The following is an 18584-nucleotide window of genomic DNA, read 5'->3' on the forward strand; positions in this document are numbered from 1 at the left end:
CTTCCTCTGCATTAACAGATGTGTTTTATAAACACACTGCCACAATGAGTAGAAGAAAACTAACACTAAACTTCAAGACCCAAGTACCCAACTAAAGGAAACACTAATCGGCACAATGGTGACTTACTTTATTAACCAGATTTACAGCAGTTCTTTAGAAGTTAAACCTATCATCCATGTAACTCTGCAAGCAAGTTGTAATTTTAGTTTTCAAACAGAGATGATGATAGTGTTCATTAAACTCTAGGCATTTTATCTATTGCATTAAATATTTTGGCTTTCTTCCTCATTTTAGTATTACTTTCTCCAGAAAAAGAGTCAACAAAATAAACATTTTAAGACAGGAACAATTCCAAAATGTTGTTGATTTGACACGGAATGAACAGCAGGTGTTCACTATTAATGACTCAATCACTTCATTATCTTATTAACTTTAACACTGATTTAGTGTTTTTTTAACACCAATCTTGGTGTGGATTATATAAACACCGAGCAGTGTTAATTTAACACTGGGGATTTTGCTGTGTAGTTAAGTGTTATATGTTTTCATGTTTTGTACCCCCTCGTGGGTTTTTGTTTTGTCAAAATAAAGTGTCTTCTGTTTTTTCCTCGACATCGATTGCTATTGGGTTCATTCGTCCGCTATTCCTAACAACGTATCCCGGTACATGGGCCATGATACAATGTATCATGATACGATGCGAGACGTTGCATGTTGCGATACATTGCAATGCTTTTTTATTAAAAATGTAAAAAAGTACAAAAAATTTAGCTTATTTTTTTCGTACTTTTTTTAAGCCAAAGCCACACAAAAGCTGCAGGTGTTTTAAAATTTTCTGACATTTTTTCACTCCCACTTCTGTGACATTGGCCGTACATGACAGACAACTGGACAGCGACAACTACAGCAGTGGCGGAAGAGGGATTTTGATGCACACAGAGGGATTATACAAAAATACAGATAGTAGAGATTGAAATATCGATACACTATCATGGAAAAATTATCACGATAGTTAGCTGTATTGATATTTTTAAACAGCCCTAGGTTTGTTACACACTGATTAACCGGTGGGACATTTCTGTTACCGCAACATCCCTAGGCCAGATTTTGTCCTTCAGGATTTTTTGGGACAGGCAAACTTTTTTTTCACACATGGCCATGTTGTTTTGGATTTTGTTTTTGTTTAAAAAACCCTTCATTTAATGTTCACTTGCATGATTATGTGTTTTAAAAATATTTGTATAAAAAGATTTTGGGTTTAGGGTAAGGTATGGGGTAGGGTGGTAACATAATCGATAAAATGGTTAAAGGGAAATTATACAGCAATTTTAAGGTATGTAAGATTTGTAAATGTTATACATTTTGTAGCTGTAAAAATGCAATAATGCTACAATTAAATGTCACAAATACATCTATACTGTATGCTTCAGCATCTATTTAAACGTTCAAAAAAGTATGTTTTGTGTTTTTGAAAGTTATGTATTACTACTATGTATTAACAGTGAGACCAGGCTGGATGAGTTGACATAAAAACAAGTTGAAATTGTTTAAGATGCACTCTGTAAAACTGTTCTTTTATGTACTCTGTTTGTCTGAGACAGATGAAATGAAGACCATGTCAGTGAATGAGGAAAATTCTGCCACCCCAGGTGAAAAAAAAGTGCACTAAAATACACTTTATTTAAGTACACTTAGTACACTTTTCCACAATATACTAAAAGTGCTCTATTTTCGCACACTAATTTTGAACTTAGTATACTAAAAAGTAGTATTTAGTACTTCTTAAGATGAACTTAATACCATCTTAGTGTACTCAACTGTGCTATTTTGAGACACCATGAAGTTGAACTAAAATGTATTTTTAACATACTAGGTCTGTATTTAAAAAAAAATATATTTAATTATAACTTGAAGTACACTTGAACCCACCTTTAAGCATTTTTAAATATACTTTAAAGTATACTAATGGTATGTTAAAATAATATTCCAAATGTATTCCCAGGTGAAAAAAGTTCACTAAAATACACTATTTAAGTACACTTTCCACATTATACTAAAAGTGCTCTATTTTCGCACACTAATTTTGAACTTAGTATACTAAAAAGTAGTATTTAATACTTCTTAAGATGAACTTAATACCATCTTAGTGTACTCAACTGTGCTATTTTGAGACACCATGAAGTTGAACTAAAATGTATTTTTAACATACTATGTCTGTATTTAAAAAAATATATTTCATTATAACTTGAAGTACACTTGAACCCACTTTTAAGCATTTTTAAATTTATTTTAAAGTATACTAATGGTATGTTAAAATAATATTCCAAATGTATTCCCAGGTGAAACAAGTTCACTAAAATACACTATTTAAGTACACTTTCCACATTATACTAAAAGTGCTCTATTTTCACACACTAATTTTGAACTTAGTATACTAAAAAGTAGTATTAAGTACTTTTTAAGATGAACTTAAAACCATCTTAGTGTACTCAACTGTGCTTTTTTGAGACACCATGAAGTTGAACTAAAATGTAATTTTAACATACTAGGTCTGTATTTAAAAAATATATTTAATTACAACTTGAACCCACCTTTAAACATTTACGAATCTACTTTAAAATATACTAGTAGTATGTTAAAATAATATACCAAATGTATTCCCAGGTGAAAAAGTTCACTAAAATACACTTTAAGTTCACAACCTTAAGGTACCAAAAGCTCTTTATTTTCGTGCAGTAAATTGTGCTTAATATACTAAAAAGTAGTATTTAGTACTTGTTAAGACAAACTTAAGACAATCTAAGTGTACTCAACTGTGCTATTTTCTAAAATTGTATTCAGTTACAACTTGAAGCACATTTGAACCCACCTTTTAAACATTTATAAATATAATTTAATAATTTCAGATATAATAATATTACATAAATAATATAGCATACAAAATGAAATAATAATATATTGCCCACACATTTGTATACATAAAATAAATCATTTCTAATGTACTGTATGTGACATTTGAATTACAGTCAAGTTTACTATTAGAATGTTATACATGTACTATTTTACCTGCATGTTTGCCACCAAAACATGTTTTAACTCATTCTAAAATGATACCTATTCTGTATTCATACATACGAACCGGTTTCTTCCATCATTAACAACTAATTAAATGTTAAAGAAACAACTAAGTATGTATTTACTGCTATTGAAATGATTTTACAATATAAAACAAAGATCAGTGAAATGCAATGAGCTACTTTTATCAAATTGTGGAACATTAATACATCAATATGAAAAGTACACTATGAATATGCAACCATTGAATAATTATATAATCATAATGATGTAATTCTCTAAACAAAAAGTTACTGGACAAATGCAGAAGTGCATTTGAACTTACTCGAGATAAACCTACAAATGGCTGAACCAAAACACAGAGAAGTTTAAATGTCACGTTTAAGTGGAGGGTCACTTCTTCTTGCCATTCAGACACTGAAGACTTAATCACAAGGTCTGTGAAAAGGAAACAGAATATATACAAAATTAACCAATAATTAATGAACATATGCATTAGAATTTTGTTAACTTCTCAGTTTACCTTTTAAAGCTTTGACTGTGTCCTCATCAAGCTTGACATGAGTGTCCGTTTGATCCGTCGCTACATGGCACTCTACAAGTTACATTGAACATAGGGTTATAGGAGGCTTAACTCAGTGACACTGATATAATGCAACCTGTGTGTATTACAGGATATTCTTTACTTTGATAATTGTGTTTTATTTTAACCAAGGGCATTTTCCATTGACATGTCTATTGTGGTCTTGCTTACAAGAAAGTTCACCTCTGTTTAAGGAGATTTAAGGAAATCAGAAGTCATGCCAATGGACTCTATGCACGCTTAACTTCCACAATTGACTCAAGGCTGCTCTTAAATTTCTGATGCGGGAGATTTAAAGCAGAGTGACAGCAGAATCGCTAAAATTACTTGTTTGCTGGATTTACCCAAATTTACAACCTATGATGTGTGAAGAATTGTCCAGATGTGCAAACTGAGAAAGGTTGCAAGTTTTATGTGTTGTCTTATCTCTGTAATCATTAAGATATATTCAGCTAGCCTGTACTAGCAGTGCTTACATTGTGCTGTTTTTTACAATCCGTCCAGCAGGCTAATCACGTTAGTAATATATTATTGTCTTTGTAATGTTGTCTAAAAGTGTCCGGTCCAACATCCAATAGGAAAATTCAACTGCAGTACAGGGCTCAAAATTAACTTTTTTTTGGTAGCACTGGTGCTCACAACTTTAAAGAGTTAGGAGCACCAGCAAAAATTGAGGCGCATCCATCCAAAAATTAAAAAGCACCACAACTACAATGTATATGTTAATAGATTTATTTTATTAAAATAAAATGCAACCACCAGGCTTTACATATCCTATGGCCAGCATTTAAATTTGGTCTTTTATTTTATTTTTTTTACTGCATAGATTCCTAAATTAATACCCAACTGCTTTTGAAATAGTGTAGCAATAATAATTTACCAATTACAGATTACAGGTAAAATGATTAAGATTACAATAGAAAATCTAGCAAACACGTAAAACACTGATTAATTGGGACATTTACAAAAGTGACCTTAATATAGAAGGCTTAATATAGAAGGCTAATATTGGTATTGATAACTGCATTACCAGGATGCTATTACTACTAAATATGTTTTTAAAAATATATTTTTTTATAAAAACATACCATCAACATTGTCGTGTTCCACATCAACATGGACCACAAGGATGTTTGTCGGATGTCCATTCACCAGCGCATGCGCACATACACTATCAAACACTCTTTGACAGACAGGTCGGTGTCTCCATCAATAATGAACACCTTTGTCATGACACTATTTGTGTTTTTGGCACTTTCGCCATGTTTAAGCAAGGTCTGTCGCTTAAAATGTTTTGATTCCGCCACCAACGCCGTTTTACAGGATTTACAGTAAGCAAAGTAAGTTACATCGAGCCATTTTCATAGATGAGACACTCGAAATCTTTAAGCCACTCTCTCTGAAAGGTTTAACGTCAAGTCTTATTTTCCGGTGGTGGAGTCGCATCATTTGAATCCGTATCGTCGTCATTAATTACAGTAGTAACATTGGCTGTAGTCGGCTTGTTCTCGTCATGCTCGCGGTGCGTCTTATTTTCGCGCTTCACGTACCAACGTAGCACGGCAACAAGGAATGACTGACGCTCATATTAGCCAATCTGCGGTCTTCATTAAACGTAAGAACTTAATGGTGAAATTTGATTGGTTATGTAACGTTGGAGAGAACACTGAACCTGGGACAGCAGCACGCAGCATCACAATCTAAATCAAGTCGCACCACAACAAAATGGGCAGTCGCAGAAATGCTCCCAAATATATTTTAAGGTCGCACAGATAAAATTTCGGTCGCATATGCGACCAAAATATTCGCAATTTCGAGCCCTGACAGTAGCCACCGTTCAACCTGAAGAGGGCAGCACTCAGACGTTTTTACAACATATATTGTAGTATTGAAACACTTTATATCCAAATGTCAAAAAACTTACACTAATAAAGCATCATTCTTACAGATCATTAACTAAAAAAGTTGGTTTAGGGTTTAGTTACTCTTTAAACATTAGCATTAGAAAAACACAAAAGTTATCTAAATGTTATACAAATACTGTAGAACTAAAAACTTACCACCAAGAATAAGTATTTTTACGGGCTGTATCTTCATCTGTTCATCTCTACTTCGACTTATTAGATATTCTCGGCTCTGATTGGTCAATTTGAATGCCGCTGTGCTAAAAAAAGACAGGCTGTTATGATTTCTGAAATACAACAAGAGAAATGAAATGCCTAACTTTACTCACAAAAAAAATGTAACGTTATGTTCCAAAAGCCACACAACATACACGCTTTAAGAAGCTGGGTTAAAATTAAGACATACTGTAATACTAAATGTTCTACTTATTTAATAGTTCACTAAAAATAAAAAGCAAAAATCTGTCATCACTTAACTTACCCTCATGTTCTCTCATTCATCTTCAAACAAAAACCGATGTACTTTAATGAAATCCAAGAAACGTATATTTCCCCTCGATGTCAGATCCACTTGATACTTAAAAACTGCTCACATTTCAAAAGGTTAATCGCAACAGCAATAAAAAACATCGCCGAAGTAATCCATGTGAATCGCGTTGTTTCAGCCAAGTCCTCTGATGATCACTATATATAATTTAACAGTTTTAGTTTCAACTTTTAATCCACATTCACCAACGATCACGCACGTTGTGTATCGAACAACTGAATCAGGAAGCCAATGTGACGTACTGAATCCCAAGAACCAATGAGGTTTAGTCAGGTCCGTCACGTGTGTTGTTTGAATATAAACACTAACAAATTTATGTGGATTAACTTTGTAAAATCAATATATAATGCAAGTTCAATGATATGATGTTGAAATTGCAATGTTAGCCTATTAAAATTAATGTACATGTTTAAAAAAATATATGTTTTTTTTCTAAATACACTAAAACTTCTGTAAAAGTATGCTTGTGTTTAACATACTTTTTTTTTAAATGTGTAATTAAACATATATTTTTTCCCAGCGTACCTCTAGTGCTCTTTTTAGAAATACGTTAAATGTATGCTTGAGTTTAGCATACTTATAAAAAGTGTAATTAAAAATATATTTATTACCAGTGTACCTCTAGTGCACTTTTTAGAAATACATTAAAAGTATGCTTGAGTTTAGCATCCCACCAAACATGAGACGTCTCCCCGACGTGCAGATCATGTCTATATTAGGTCGGTTGGTCCAGGCCTTTATTTGTACGTCTATACAACGTGCAGATCAGGTACAGTATCTGGACGTCTGACTATGACCCCTCTTGGACGTCAGGTAGACGTCCAAAAGGGGTTCGGGAAATCAATTCAAAAACATTTTATACAAATGTGGTCTATGAGTTCTGAGTCAAAAAACATAAACATCACATGTATTTTTGTAGAAAAATTTTGTTAAGCTGATAAAATAATGTAATCTTTATATATGAATGAGTGTTCAAAAACATAGAACTGCTCATAGATAAAGTTCCACCTTAAATGCTCTCTCTCTCTCTCTCTCTCTCTGTCTCTCTCTCTTTAATTAACAGAGATGTATATGCTGACGTTTTATTGAAAATGTTTTGTCACCATAATGACGATCAGTGATTCCTTTAGTTGGATAGTTTGACTCTTCATATGAGTTTTTGGTCTTTGTAAGAGTGTTTGCTAAAGCATGTTATTTGTTGCAAAGAAATTTGTTATAAGCAAAACTCACATGTGGATCTTACAACTTCATTGAAAGTTTACCAAGATCACATATGTAAGACCACATATGTAAAGTCTGTAAATTAATTTTGTAAACCATGTAGTATTGTCTCAATTTCTCTGTTGATTTGAGGTGTCACATCCAACTTATTATTTAGGTTCATACCACCACTGGGAAGCGCTTATATACAATTAAAAGACCAGATTTCATTGTCACATATGCAGACATCAAGAATCAGCCCATGAATCACAACAGTGGTGACAATCTCTGGACTCATGAGTTTTATAATACGCTGGTGCAATGCATTACAACATGTAGAAAACTCACCATCGTTGTGATTCATGAGCTGATTCTTGATGTCTGCATCTGTGTCAAACATTCTAGACTTTACATTTTGATTACAGCCATGAGATTTCATTTTCAGTTACAGTAGGCAGCAGTATGCCCCGAAGTATGTTTATTGCAGCTCCAAACAAAAATTAGACCTAAGTTTACTTTTATACGAAATTTATGGTGTTTTATTGGTGTTGTTAGTTCAGTTATATTATATCATCACTTCTGACCATCAATGTAATTAATGTGAAGCCACAAGGAAGTTGCATTGGTAACAAACACTTGGTGCAATAATAATGTGTTTTAAAAAACGCCATCATCAAGCACACACACTACAATATAAAAACAAAGAGTCAAACTACCCAACTAAAGGAAACACTGATCACCATGATGGTGACAAAACATGTTCAATAAAACATCAGATCCTTGTAAATTCTCAAAAACGAGCCGTAGAAATGACAAAAAATAGAGTGAATTTGGTTAGTCTAGCCAGTATGGTCCTACTTCAAAACAATGCTTTGTTAAAACAACTTTTTGTAATGGTGATGACATTGCTTTAGAGAATGTACATGTAACAATTATCCAGTGAGAGCAAGCGAGGGAGGAAGAGTGAAGTTCACGTCACTTCACTTCAATTATTGAGAGAGAGAGAGAGAGAGAGAGAGAGAGAGAGAGAGAGAGCAAGATTGCAGATGCAGACAGTTAAGGTGGAACTGGTATATTTGGGAATTATCTATAAGCAATATTTTTGAACATTTATTCATATATAAAGATTATATATACACATATAATGTTTAAAAAGGCCACATTTTAAATAGTTTTACTTTGCGTGGAGGTCCCCTTGACATCAATCTTGGATGTTCAGAACAGGTCATAAAAAGACGTCATAAAAACTTTCATTCTGGCTCCTCATGGGACGTCGAAATGACGTCTTTTTAAGACGCTTTGCTCAGTGGGATACTTTTTTAAAGTGTAATTAAAGATATAATTATTACCAGCGTACCTCTAGTGTACTTTTTAGAAATACATTAAAAGTATGCTTGAGTTTAGCATACTTTTTAAAAGTATAATTAAAGATATAATTATTACCAGCGTACCTGTAGTGCACTTTTTAGAAATACATTAAAAGTATTCTTGAGTTTAGCATCCTTATAAAAAGTGTAATTAAAGATATATTTATTACCAGCGTACCTCTAGTGCACTTTTTAGAAATACATTAAAAGTATGCTTGAGTTTAGCATACTTTTTTAAAGTGTAATTAAAGATATAATTATTACCAGCGTACCTCTAGTGTACTTTTTAGAAATACATTAAAAGTATGCTTGAGTTTAGCATACTTATAAAAAGTGTAATTAAAGATATATTTATTACCAGTGTACCTCTAGTGCACTTTTTAGAAATACATTAAAAGTATGCTTGAGTTTAGCATACTTTTAAAAAGTGTAATTAAACATATATTTATTACCAGCTTAACTCTAGTGCACTTTTTAGAAATAAATTAAAAGTATGCTTGAGTTTAGCATACTTTTAAAAAGTGTAATTAAGCATATATTTATTACCAACGTACTTGTAGTACACTTTTTTGAAATACATTTAAAAGCTATTTAACATATTTTTAATACACTTTAAATAAGCACGTTTGTTGTGTATTGAGTTACGGCTTAACCGGTAGAGGGCGATGTAGTTATACAGGGTACTGGATGTTGATAGAATGAAGAAGAGTAATAAAACACAAACAAGTTGAAGATAACTGGGTGTCCGAGTCTGTGCTTACCTGGAATATAACAAAATTGGCGACGAGGATGGCGACTGCCGGTGTGCCTCTCCCTGCGTTGTTCCTGCCATGCAGTGGACAACCCACTATCCCGTTCGATATGTGGATGAAGATGTTCGAGAATTACCTGCTCGCTATTCACGCGGAGGGGGATGACTGGCCCGATACGAGGAAGCGTGCAATTCTCCTACACTGCTTGGGCACCGAAGGCCAACGTGTATTTTATACACTCACGAACGTAGGTACAACATATGATTCGGCAGTGGCTGCACTGCGTGCACATTTCAGTCCTGCAATTAATGTTGTAGTGGAACGACACAAGTTCAGACAACGAGTACAGCGACCGCATGAAACTGTAGCCGAGTATGTGGGAGCGCTACGTGAGTTAGCTACTACGTGCGGGTTTGCGGGTAATACAGACGAAATGATACGAGACCAACTTATTGAGCACGATAGCTGTGTTAAAATACGTGAGAGACTGTTAGTACAAACTGAGGCAGACCTCACTCTGGATACAGCAGTAAAGTTGGCGTGTCAAGTGGAAGCAGCTATCGGACATGCTCAGACTTTAGCTTCGGAGTCGCATGCGTCAGTGCACATGGTGAAGGCTAGACCGAAACGTCCGTTCAGAAACAGAGCAAAGAACATTCACTCCGCAGAGCCGGCAGCAGCACTGAAACATGATCAAAGCTGTTTTAGATGTGGGTCAGCAGCTCACATGGCAAATGCTCCAGATTGCCCTGCAAGAAAAGTGACATGCCGAAACTGCAATAAGGTAGGACACTTTGCTCGTGTATGTAAGTCCAAACAGCACACAGCCAAAGTAGGAGAAGTGGTCATTTTGGAAATGAATACGGTGCAAATGATAGAAAATGGACAACAACATGACAAAATTACATGCACAGTAGCCATAAAGGCAAAAGCAATTTCCTGTACTGTGGAGTTAGTGGTGGATACGGGATCGGCGGTGTCAATTATTCCTGAACACCTTTACAGAACGCACTTCAGTGGTGTGTCGCTTGTGGAGCCAGATAAAAGGTTAGTGACTTACACCAAAGCTGATGTCCCAGTGCTAGGTTGCATGTTAACTACAGTGCAGTATGCGACCATTACAGTACCAGCCACACTGTACATCGTAAAGACAGGCACGGCCCTGCTGGGAATGGATTTATTCAAAGCACTGAGACTTTCTATTGACAACAACAGCGTGCTCTCACCTGCAGGTCCAATGACAGAGATCAGAGAGATCAAAGCCAGACCGGTGACTGGGGAGAAGCTAGGTCTTGCTAAAGGGTTCATTCACCGTGTAAAAGTCCGGAAAGATGTCCAGCCGGTTCAACAAAAATTGCGACGACTTCCACTGTCTGGTAGCCTCTTATGGAACGGCTGAAAATCCACAAGGGGGCGCATTTGTTCCTCAGACGTTGCACAATAAACATGACATCCGAATATATTCATTATAAATCGTGAATGAAAAGTGAGATTCGAACGAATGTCTGTTAGTGAACTTATTGTATACACTATTTATATCGTAATTCGGTCAGAAACGTCAAGATTGTGAGATGAACAAATCGTTTTGCATTAAAAGGCTTGGATATTCCATTTCCTTGGACTTTTGGGGATTTATGAACAATTTGTTTTGGACAATTTTACCGAAGCGGATAAAGGAAAGATTTTGAAGGTAAGTAAATATCCTAAATCGGCGCCGCCCGGTTCAGGTAACTAACAACTAGATTACAGTTTTATGACTGCTAAAAATCATATTATGCTTTCTGTGTGCGCTTATTGGAATCCCGAAAGTCTAAGCTTTACAACGATGTGCCGCATGACCGTATATTTTGAAGATTTAATGCTTCAAAGTTACAATGACGTAATGCAGCCTCAAGTGCAAGGGAGGGGGTGTGCCGTGTACGGCACAGTGTTCCTTATCAGGTTAAACAAGCTGTCTCTGCTGAATTGGAGAGATTGTTAGAAATGGATGTGATAGAGAGGATTGATGCATCCCCATGGGTATCACCCATCGTTGTCACACGAAGAAAGAACGGTGCAGTGAGAATGTGCGTGGACTTACGAGAACCAAACAAGGCGGTTGTGATGGATAGTCACCCACTTCCCCATATGGATGATCTCTTCTCTGAAATGCGTGGAGCTACTGTGTTCTCCACCATTGATTTAGCAAATGCTTATCACCAGGTGTTACTGGCAGAGGAAAGCAGAGATATGACTGCATTTATAACGCACGAAGGGCTGTTCAGGTTTCGTCGGGTTCCATATGGACTGTGCTCAGCCCCAAGTGCGTTCTCCAAAATGATGTCTCTGGTGCTGAAAGGTCTCAAGGGGGTCCAGAACTATCTGGATGACGTCATAGTCTTTGGCACAGGAAAAGAGGAACATGATCATAACCTGCTGATGGTGCTGGCTGCGCTAAAGGAAGCCGGCCTCCAGCTCAACAATGAAAAATGCCACTTCAACCAGACCAGCCTACGGTTCCTTGGACACACCATCTCAGCACAGGGTTTGCTGCCAGACAAAGATCACCTTAAGGCTATTACAGCTGCCCCAGCGCCTAGCGACGCCACCACGCTGCGCTCATTCTTGGGGCTCACAGCATGGTATGCAAAATTTGTGCAAAACTACGCATCTCTGGTGGAGCCCATGCGAGATTGCCTGCGTGACGACAAATTTCAGTGGACGGCGGCAGCACAGTCAAGCTTTGACATTGTCAAGACTCGCATTGTAACCAGTTCAGCGCTATCTGTCTTTGACCCCACCCTTCCTACAATTGTGTCTACAGATGCTTCGGATTATGGTCTGGGTGCCATATTGACACAAATGCACTCTGATAACACAGAGCGCACGGTTGCTTTTGCCTCACGTTCTCTTACCTCTGCAAAACGGAAATATTCCATTGTAGAAAAGGAGGCGTTAGCCTGTGTGTGGGCTGTGGAAAAGTGGAGGACGTTTTTATGGGGGACAAGATTCACACTGCGTACAGACCACCAGGCTCTGACCACACTGCTACACACCAAAGGACTTGGACGCGCAGGAATGCGTATTGCCCGGTGGTCAGCCAGACTACTTTGCTTCACGTATGACGTAGTGTATCGTGCAGGAGCACAAAACTATGCTGCTGACTGCCTCTCCCGTCTGCCTCTACCATCAGAAGAGAATGCAGAGCCAGTGACTGAGCCCGAACTTGTAGCTTTGCTGGACACAGAACTGAAAGCTCTCTCAGTGAAAGACTTCACTGCGGCATGTGAAACATGCCCAGAGCTTACTGCCATCAGGGCACAGATGAAAAAAGGGTGGCCTAAAACAGCAAAGTCCCTATCTGCAGTGCTCAAACCCTATTTTGCTACGAGAGATGAACTCTCAGTTCAAGATGCGATAATATACAGGGGCCCTCACCGACAGCTAGTGCCTGTAGCACTGAGAAAACAGCTGGTGGACCTGGCACATGAAACTCACCAGGGTGTTGTGCGCACCAAGCAGAGGCTGCGTGACTTATATTGGTGGCCCGGCATGGACATGTTAGTGCAGGACAGCATTAGTGCATGTGTAACCTGCCAGATGAATGATAAAAGTGCTAAGACGTATGCTGCTCCACTTCAGCCAGTTTCACTGCCTGACGGCCCATGGCAGAAAGTAGGAATTGATATCGTCGGACCGTTTGAGTCGGCGAACTGGGACTGCCGCTATGCAGTGACTCTGATTGATTATTATACAAAGTGGCCGGAGGTGGCTTTTACACATTCAATCACAACTACGGCTGTCACTACATTCCTGTCTGCTGTGTTTGCCCGTTTCGGTAACTCCACAGAGCTCATTAGTGACAATGGAACACAGTTTACCTCGAGCGAGTTCACCGAATTTCTGGCAGTGAGAGATATTACACACAGGAAAGTGTCTTTGTATTATCCACAAGCAAACGGAGCTATTGAACGCTGGAACCGTGTTCTCAAAGAAACACTACTTACTGCTGAGCAGGAGAGGAAACCGTGGAAACCGTTTATACAGGCCTTCTTGCTCACATACCGTGCAACTTCACACAGTACAACAGGAGTGTCACCATATGAACTCATGTTCAACAGGAAAATGCGCACGAAAGTGAACATCGGCCCTGCAAGCAAATCTACTATGCTGACAGAGAAGCAATTGCGCAACCGTGTCATATCTAAACAAAATGCATCAAAAGCTTACACCGATGTGAGGAGAGGTGCACAAATACCAAAGATCAAAGAGGGAAGTCTTGTAAGAGTACGGAAACCTTTCCATGTCAAGAAAGGACTGTCAAAGTTCTATAGACCTGCCAGGGTGGTACGGAGAGCTGGTGCAAAGTCGTATGTGCTAGAAGATGGACGAACTTGGAACGCTACTCATCTCTCCCTGGTTCCTGACAGGGTAAAAGATACCATTGACAGTTCTGTTCCGGTACCTGTGCTTGGACCTGCACAAATGCTGGATGCACCAGTATCTGAGTCGGGACCGACCCAGCCTTCCGGTGATGTGCGGATGCCTGCCAGGGTCAGAAAAAAACCTGCCTGGCTTAATGATTACGTACAGTAATCCTTCTAATGGCCTTTGGGGGGGAAAAGAAGAGGGAATGACATTCAAGTAAAAAAAATTATAATAATAATAAGTTGAATGCTGTTTTGAATGCTGTTTTGCTTGTGAATTTGTTGTTTAATTCAGCTTAAGTTTAGCACTTCTGTTATAAGGGTAGTCAACATAAGGTTGCATGTTATACTGTTGAATTGTTACAATGATTGAGCAGAAACAGAAGGCTAATGTTTAGTATAAGTAAGGAAACATTTAAGTTTGCATTATATTACAGCCGTGGTCTAAGTGAGTTAAGAGATGGCGTATTAATTTTACTTTACCTGGTCAACTTCTTTAACAAGAGGGGAAATATGTTGTGTATTGAGTTACGGCTTAACCGGTAGAGGGCGATGTAGTTATACAGGGTACTGGATGTTGATAGAATGAAGAAGAGTAATAAAACACAAACAAGTTGAAGTTGAAGATAACTGGGTGTCCGAGTCTGTGCTTACCTGGAATATAACAACGTTGGGAATACAAATGTACTAAAAACATATTACTTAAATTTTAAGTATATTTTTAATACATTAAATACTACTTTTTTGTCACCTGGGACATTGAGACCTAGGAGGTGGGAAGGTAAGAAGATAAAAACTATTTTTTTTTTTAGTTTTTCCAACTTAAACTTTTCAATTAAAGTGAGATATTTAAGTTGATAAAACATAAATATTTTAGGTGTAACCATTGAAGTATTTTTTTAATAGATCGAGCTTTCACATTTTGGCTTTTGTCTAGTTGTGTGCACCTCGTATATACAGTATTTGACTAATTTCAAGTTCCTTCATATGTCAATATTTTTTATTTTTGTGTGATATAAAGTGGACACAATAAATGTCACAGAAGGAGAGTCTGTCGAACTACCGAGCGGCATTTCTGAACTACAGGATGATGATCAGATACAGTGGAGATCTGAAGCTAAAGATGCCATCATATCTGTAAGAAATGGAAAGACTGATGAAAACTGTGAGATATTCAAAAACAGACTGAAGCTGAACCATCAGACCGGATCTCTCACCATCACAAACATTAAACACTCAGACTCTGGAGTTTATGAACTACAGATTAAGAACAAAAATCCAACTTCATACAAGAAATTCAATGTTTTCGTCTGGTGTGAGTAGCTCAAATCTTTTATAATATTAATATCAATACAAGATGTTCACCTTTACCAAAGTTCTTCTGTATTCATATGCATGCAGTTAATACATTAAAACATACAGCGGGTGATTCTGTCACTTTACACACTCGAGTCTCGGAGTTAAAGGAAGATCATCAGATACTGTGGACGTTTGGAGATAAAAACACTCGTATAGCTGAAATCAACCAAGCCAGCGGTAAGACTCAGATGATTGTATATGATGGTAATGATGAGAGATTCATAGACAGACTGACACTAAATGAAATGAATGGAGATCTGACCATCACAAACATCATGAGAGGACATTCAGATGTTTATAAACTGCAGATCAACAGCAGATCCGACAGAACCTACAGGAGTTTCATGCTTATCGTAAACGGTGAGTCACATGAATCTATGAATGCAATTGAAAAGTTCATCTTTTTAAGTCTGTTTTAACGTTTATTTGTTCTATATTTGTATTTTTGTTGCTGTGATAAAATGTAGAGAAATGGACAGAAATGTCAGTGATGGAGGGAGAATCTGTCAGACTACCCACTGATCTTACTGACATACAGATTGATGATCTGATATTGTGGATGTTTGGACCTGAAGACAGTCTCATAGCTAAACTTCATAAGAAAAATAAGTTGCTACATTTTGTAATTGATGAGAAGAAGTTTTATGATGTTCCTGATGAGAGATTCAAAGACAAACTACAGCTGGATGAGAACGGATCTCTCACCATCACAGGCATTACCAGTAAACACACAGGACTTTATAAACTACAGATCATCAGTAACGGAGAAAACAGATTTAAGAAATTCAGAGTTTCTCTTTGTGGTGAGATATTAAAATCTTTCACAGAGTTAAAAGACATCCATATTTGTCTTCACTGCATGTTTTAATGTAGTGGAATTCAATGCAGTTTATAAAAAGATGACATATCAAACACTGTTTGTGATTTTTATTTTGTTTGTTTTCTCACAGCTAATAGAGAAACAGATGGTGCTGAAGATCTTAAAGAGGTGGTGTCAGAGGGGATTCCTTTACTTCCCATACAAACCACACAACAGCAGCAGTAGTACTGTATATTGTCTGTTTATTCAACATTATTTGAAATGCACACTTGTTATACAACAGAGAACTTTTAACCCTTTCATTCATTTGCCTGTATACTGTAATCAAAATATTAAATTCATGTCATATGAAGATTAAAGGTTTGTAACAGAAACTAAGTTTTTCTAAGAGAAAAAAGTGTAAACCCTGAAGTCTAGTGAACTGGATTGTGTTTTTGTTGTAAATTCTCATCATTTTAAAGCTGTTTTTCACTGTTAAAAAGTAACAAAAATATCTCCTTACTTTACCCAATGGTAAAAAGTCATTAATTTGGTGTGATTGTGTGACATTTGTAAACACAAAGAAGATGACCTTGGTACTTCATTGCATATATTTTGTAGCTTGTTTATGCAACAGTTGCAAACGGGTCTTCTAGATAGCAGCGCTTAATCTGTAAAGTTTTGTGAACATTGTGTGAATATATAAATGTATTACTTTTAAGAAATGATCTGATGTTAAAAGAGTGATAGCTTAACTGTGAAAAGTCTCCTGTTAAAAAGGGGGAACTCGTGCTAAAACAGGAATTCATATCAGCAGGGAACAAATGTGAACAAATGATTACATTGCTGCTTTAACAATATCTCTATTTTGCTTTGTGAACATAATTTTCATATTGAAAGTCACATGTAGCTTACATTATTTAAACAAAGTGTTGTTTGTGAAAATACTGTATCCAGTATAATATACATGTTTTTTTTTTAAATAAATGAATTAATCTGGACACAAAAATGAGCATGCTGGTTTGTTGTGTTGACACGAGTATAACTATTAAATAGTTATCAGGGCATTTTCAACGATTAAACACTAGATGGAGCTGCTGAACTATAATAAAACCCTGCACTGACTTTCTTATTATCTATTTCATAAATGAATAAATGGTTCACTTCTCCCTTTACAACCTATTAGCTTAGTAGCTTTTTAAAATTATTTTATTAAAGGCGGAGTCCATGATGTTTGAAAGCCAGTGTTGATATTTGAAATCGCCTAAACAAACACGCCCCTACCCCAATAGAATCTGGACCTTCTGTTGATAGACCCGCCCCACACATACGCAACCCGGCATTTGATTTGATTTGATTGGCTATAAGTGTGTTTTGGTAGTCGGCCCGTCTCCTTTTCCAAACCGTTTTTCAAACATCGTGAACTCCGCCTTTAAGACACCACATTCACACAAAAAAACAAGTGTTTCATGTATTTACATCAGCTGTAACAACAGTTTGCTTTTTGAGATGCAAATTTCGTTTGGCTAAGGGTGAGGGAATTGATTCTAAAGTTTAGATATTTTCGCAAACAAAAATATTGATACTTTTAATTAAGGTGCTTTTCAATATTTATTTAACATGAAAAATAAATAAAATAAAGTTAAAAAGAAAACTGTTATACACATGTTGGTCTTCTTGATCGCCTGTCTAAATTGTGTAGCTTTTGTAAAAATATGTATCTCAATCCATAATATAAGGACATTATGATGAATGGATGGATGGATTTGGATGATGAATTATTTGTGCTCATTTCATTTATAGCAGAGATGTGTGTATTACTTCTGTAAGAATATAATGCATCTAAATATAAATCTTTAAATATTAATTAATATTTTCTAAACGATTGAGGCAAAATAAAAAATGCGCGTGAGCCGCTCTCTCCTATAGACGGTCGGAGACTGAAGCTGTGCTGTCTGGACTGCGACCAACAATTTACTATTAAGAATAATAGTCAAGTTTATAATTGTTAATATTCTAAAGACAGTCTTTAAGACGTAAGCAGCAAAGAGACAATCCGGAGGATGCCGTTTTCTGATTGAGAACGATCCTTTTAATACAGTAACGCTATATGTCGTGTGTCGGATGAGAGCTCTGTCTTCACTTTCATTTTCTCACAGAGATTTGAATGAATTTTACAGCATCATGAAGAATCTGTTGCTGTTTTTCATTTTCTCGTTTAGTTTAAATGGTGAGTTACGTTTACTCTTACTTTCACTTTCCTCCATGACAACCAAAGAAACGTTTAAAGCAGTAGCGTAACCAGAAAAGAGACTCTGGGTGGGCATCTGAAAATCTGGGTGTGCCACATTTATTGTCATATTACTGTGCAAAATTATTAACCATAAGCATACAACCATGCTATAATGGCACCATATAGTGGATTTTTATTTCTGTGCCCTGAGAATATTAGAATGTTCAGTGATGTTTAACTTCTTAAAGGGGTCCATAGTCCATGAAAGAAAATGAAGTGTAACCATGTATCAAAAAAGCATAAATTAATCTTATGATCGCTGATTAGGCGATATTCAGCGTACTTTACATTACCCCAC

The 18584-nt window shown here is 36.5% G+C and overlaps 1 protein-coding gene and 1 long non-coding RNA gene across 3 annotated transcripts in view; one reads left to right on the forward strand and one right to left on the reverse strand.

Annotated features, from left to right (window-relative positions):
* LOC135721126 (uncharacterized) overlaps positions 1–16761 on the forward strand; it is a 159236-nt gene extending 142475 nt beyond the window's left edge. The window contains exons 5-10 of one of the 2 annotated variants that reach the window (XM_073813458.1): positions 1603–1643; positions 14592–14616; positions 14857–15150; positions 15237–15554; positions 15662–15997; positions 16145–16761. In XM_073813458.1, the coding sequence (XP_073669559.1) occupies positions 1603–1643; positions 14592–14616; positions 14857–15150; positions 15237–15554; positions 15662–15997; positions 16145–16239 (1109 nt within the window). In that variant the 3' untranslated portion in view covers positions 16240–16761. Of the gene's footprint in view, positions 1–1602; positions 1651–14591; positions 14617–14856; positions 15151–15236; positions 15555–15661; positions 15998–16144 lie in introns of both variants that reach the window. The other variant, XM_073813459.1, reaches the window with a different exon arrangement.
* On the reverse strand, positions 1662–6552 carry LOC135721130 (uncharacterized). Its single transcript, XR_010521423.2, has 4 exons — positions 6045–6552; positions 5720–5823; positions 3600–3671; positions 1662–3514 (listed from the first exon to the last, which is right to left on the reverse strand). It is a non-coding gene; the product is annotated as an uncharacterized lncRNA (long non-coding RNA).
* Positions 16762–18584: the final 1823 nt, after the last annotated feature.

The sequence above is a fragment of the Paramisgurnus dabryanus genome, chromosome 24 (assembly GCF_030506205.2).
Source record: "Paramisgurnus dabryanus chromosome 24, PD_genome_1.1, whole genome shotgun sequence".
Taxonomy (NCBI): domain Eukaryota; kingdom Metazoa; phylum Chordata; class Actinopteri; order Cypriniformes; family Cobitidae; genus Paramisgurnus; species Paramisgurnus dabryanus.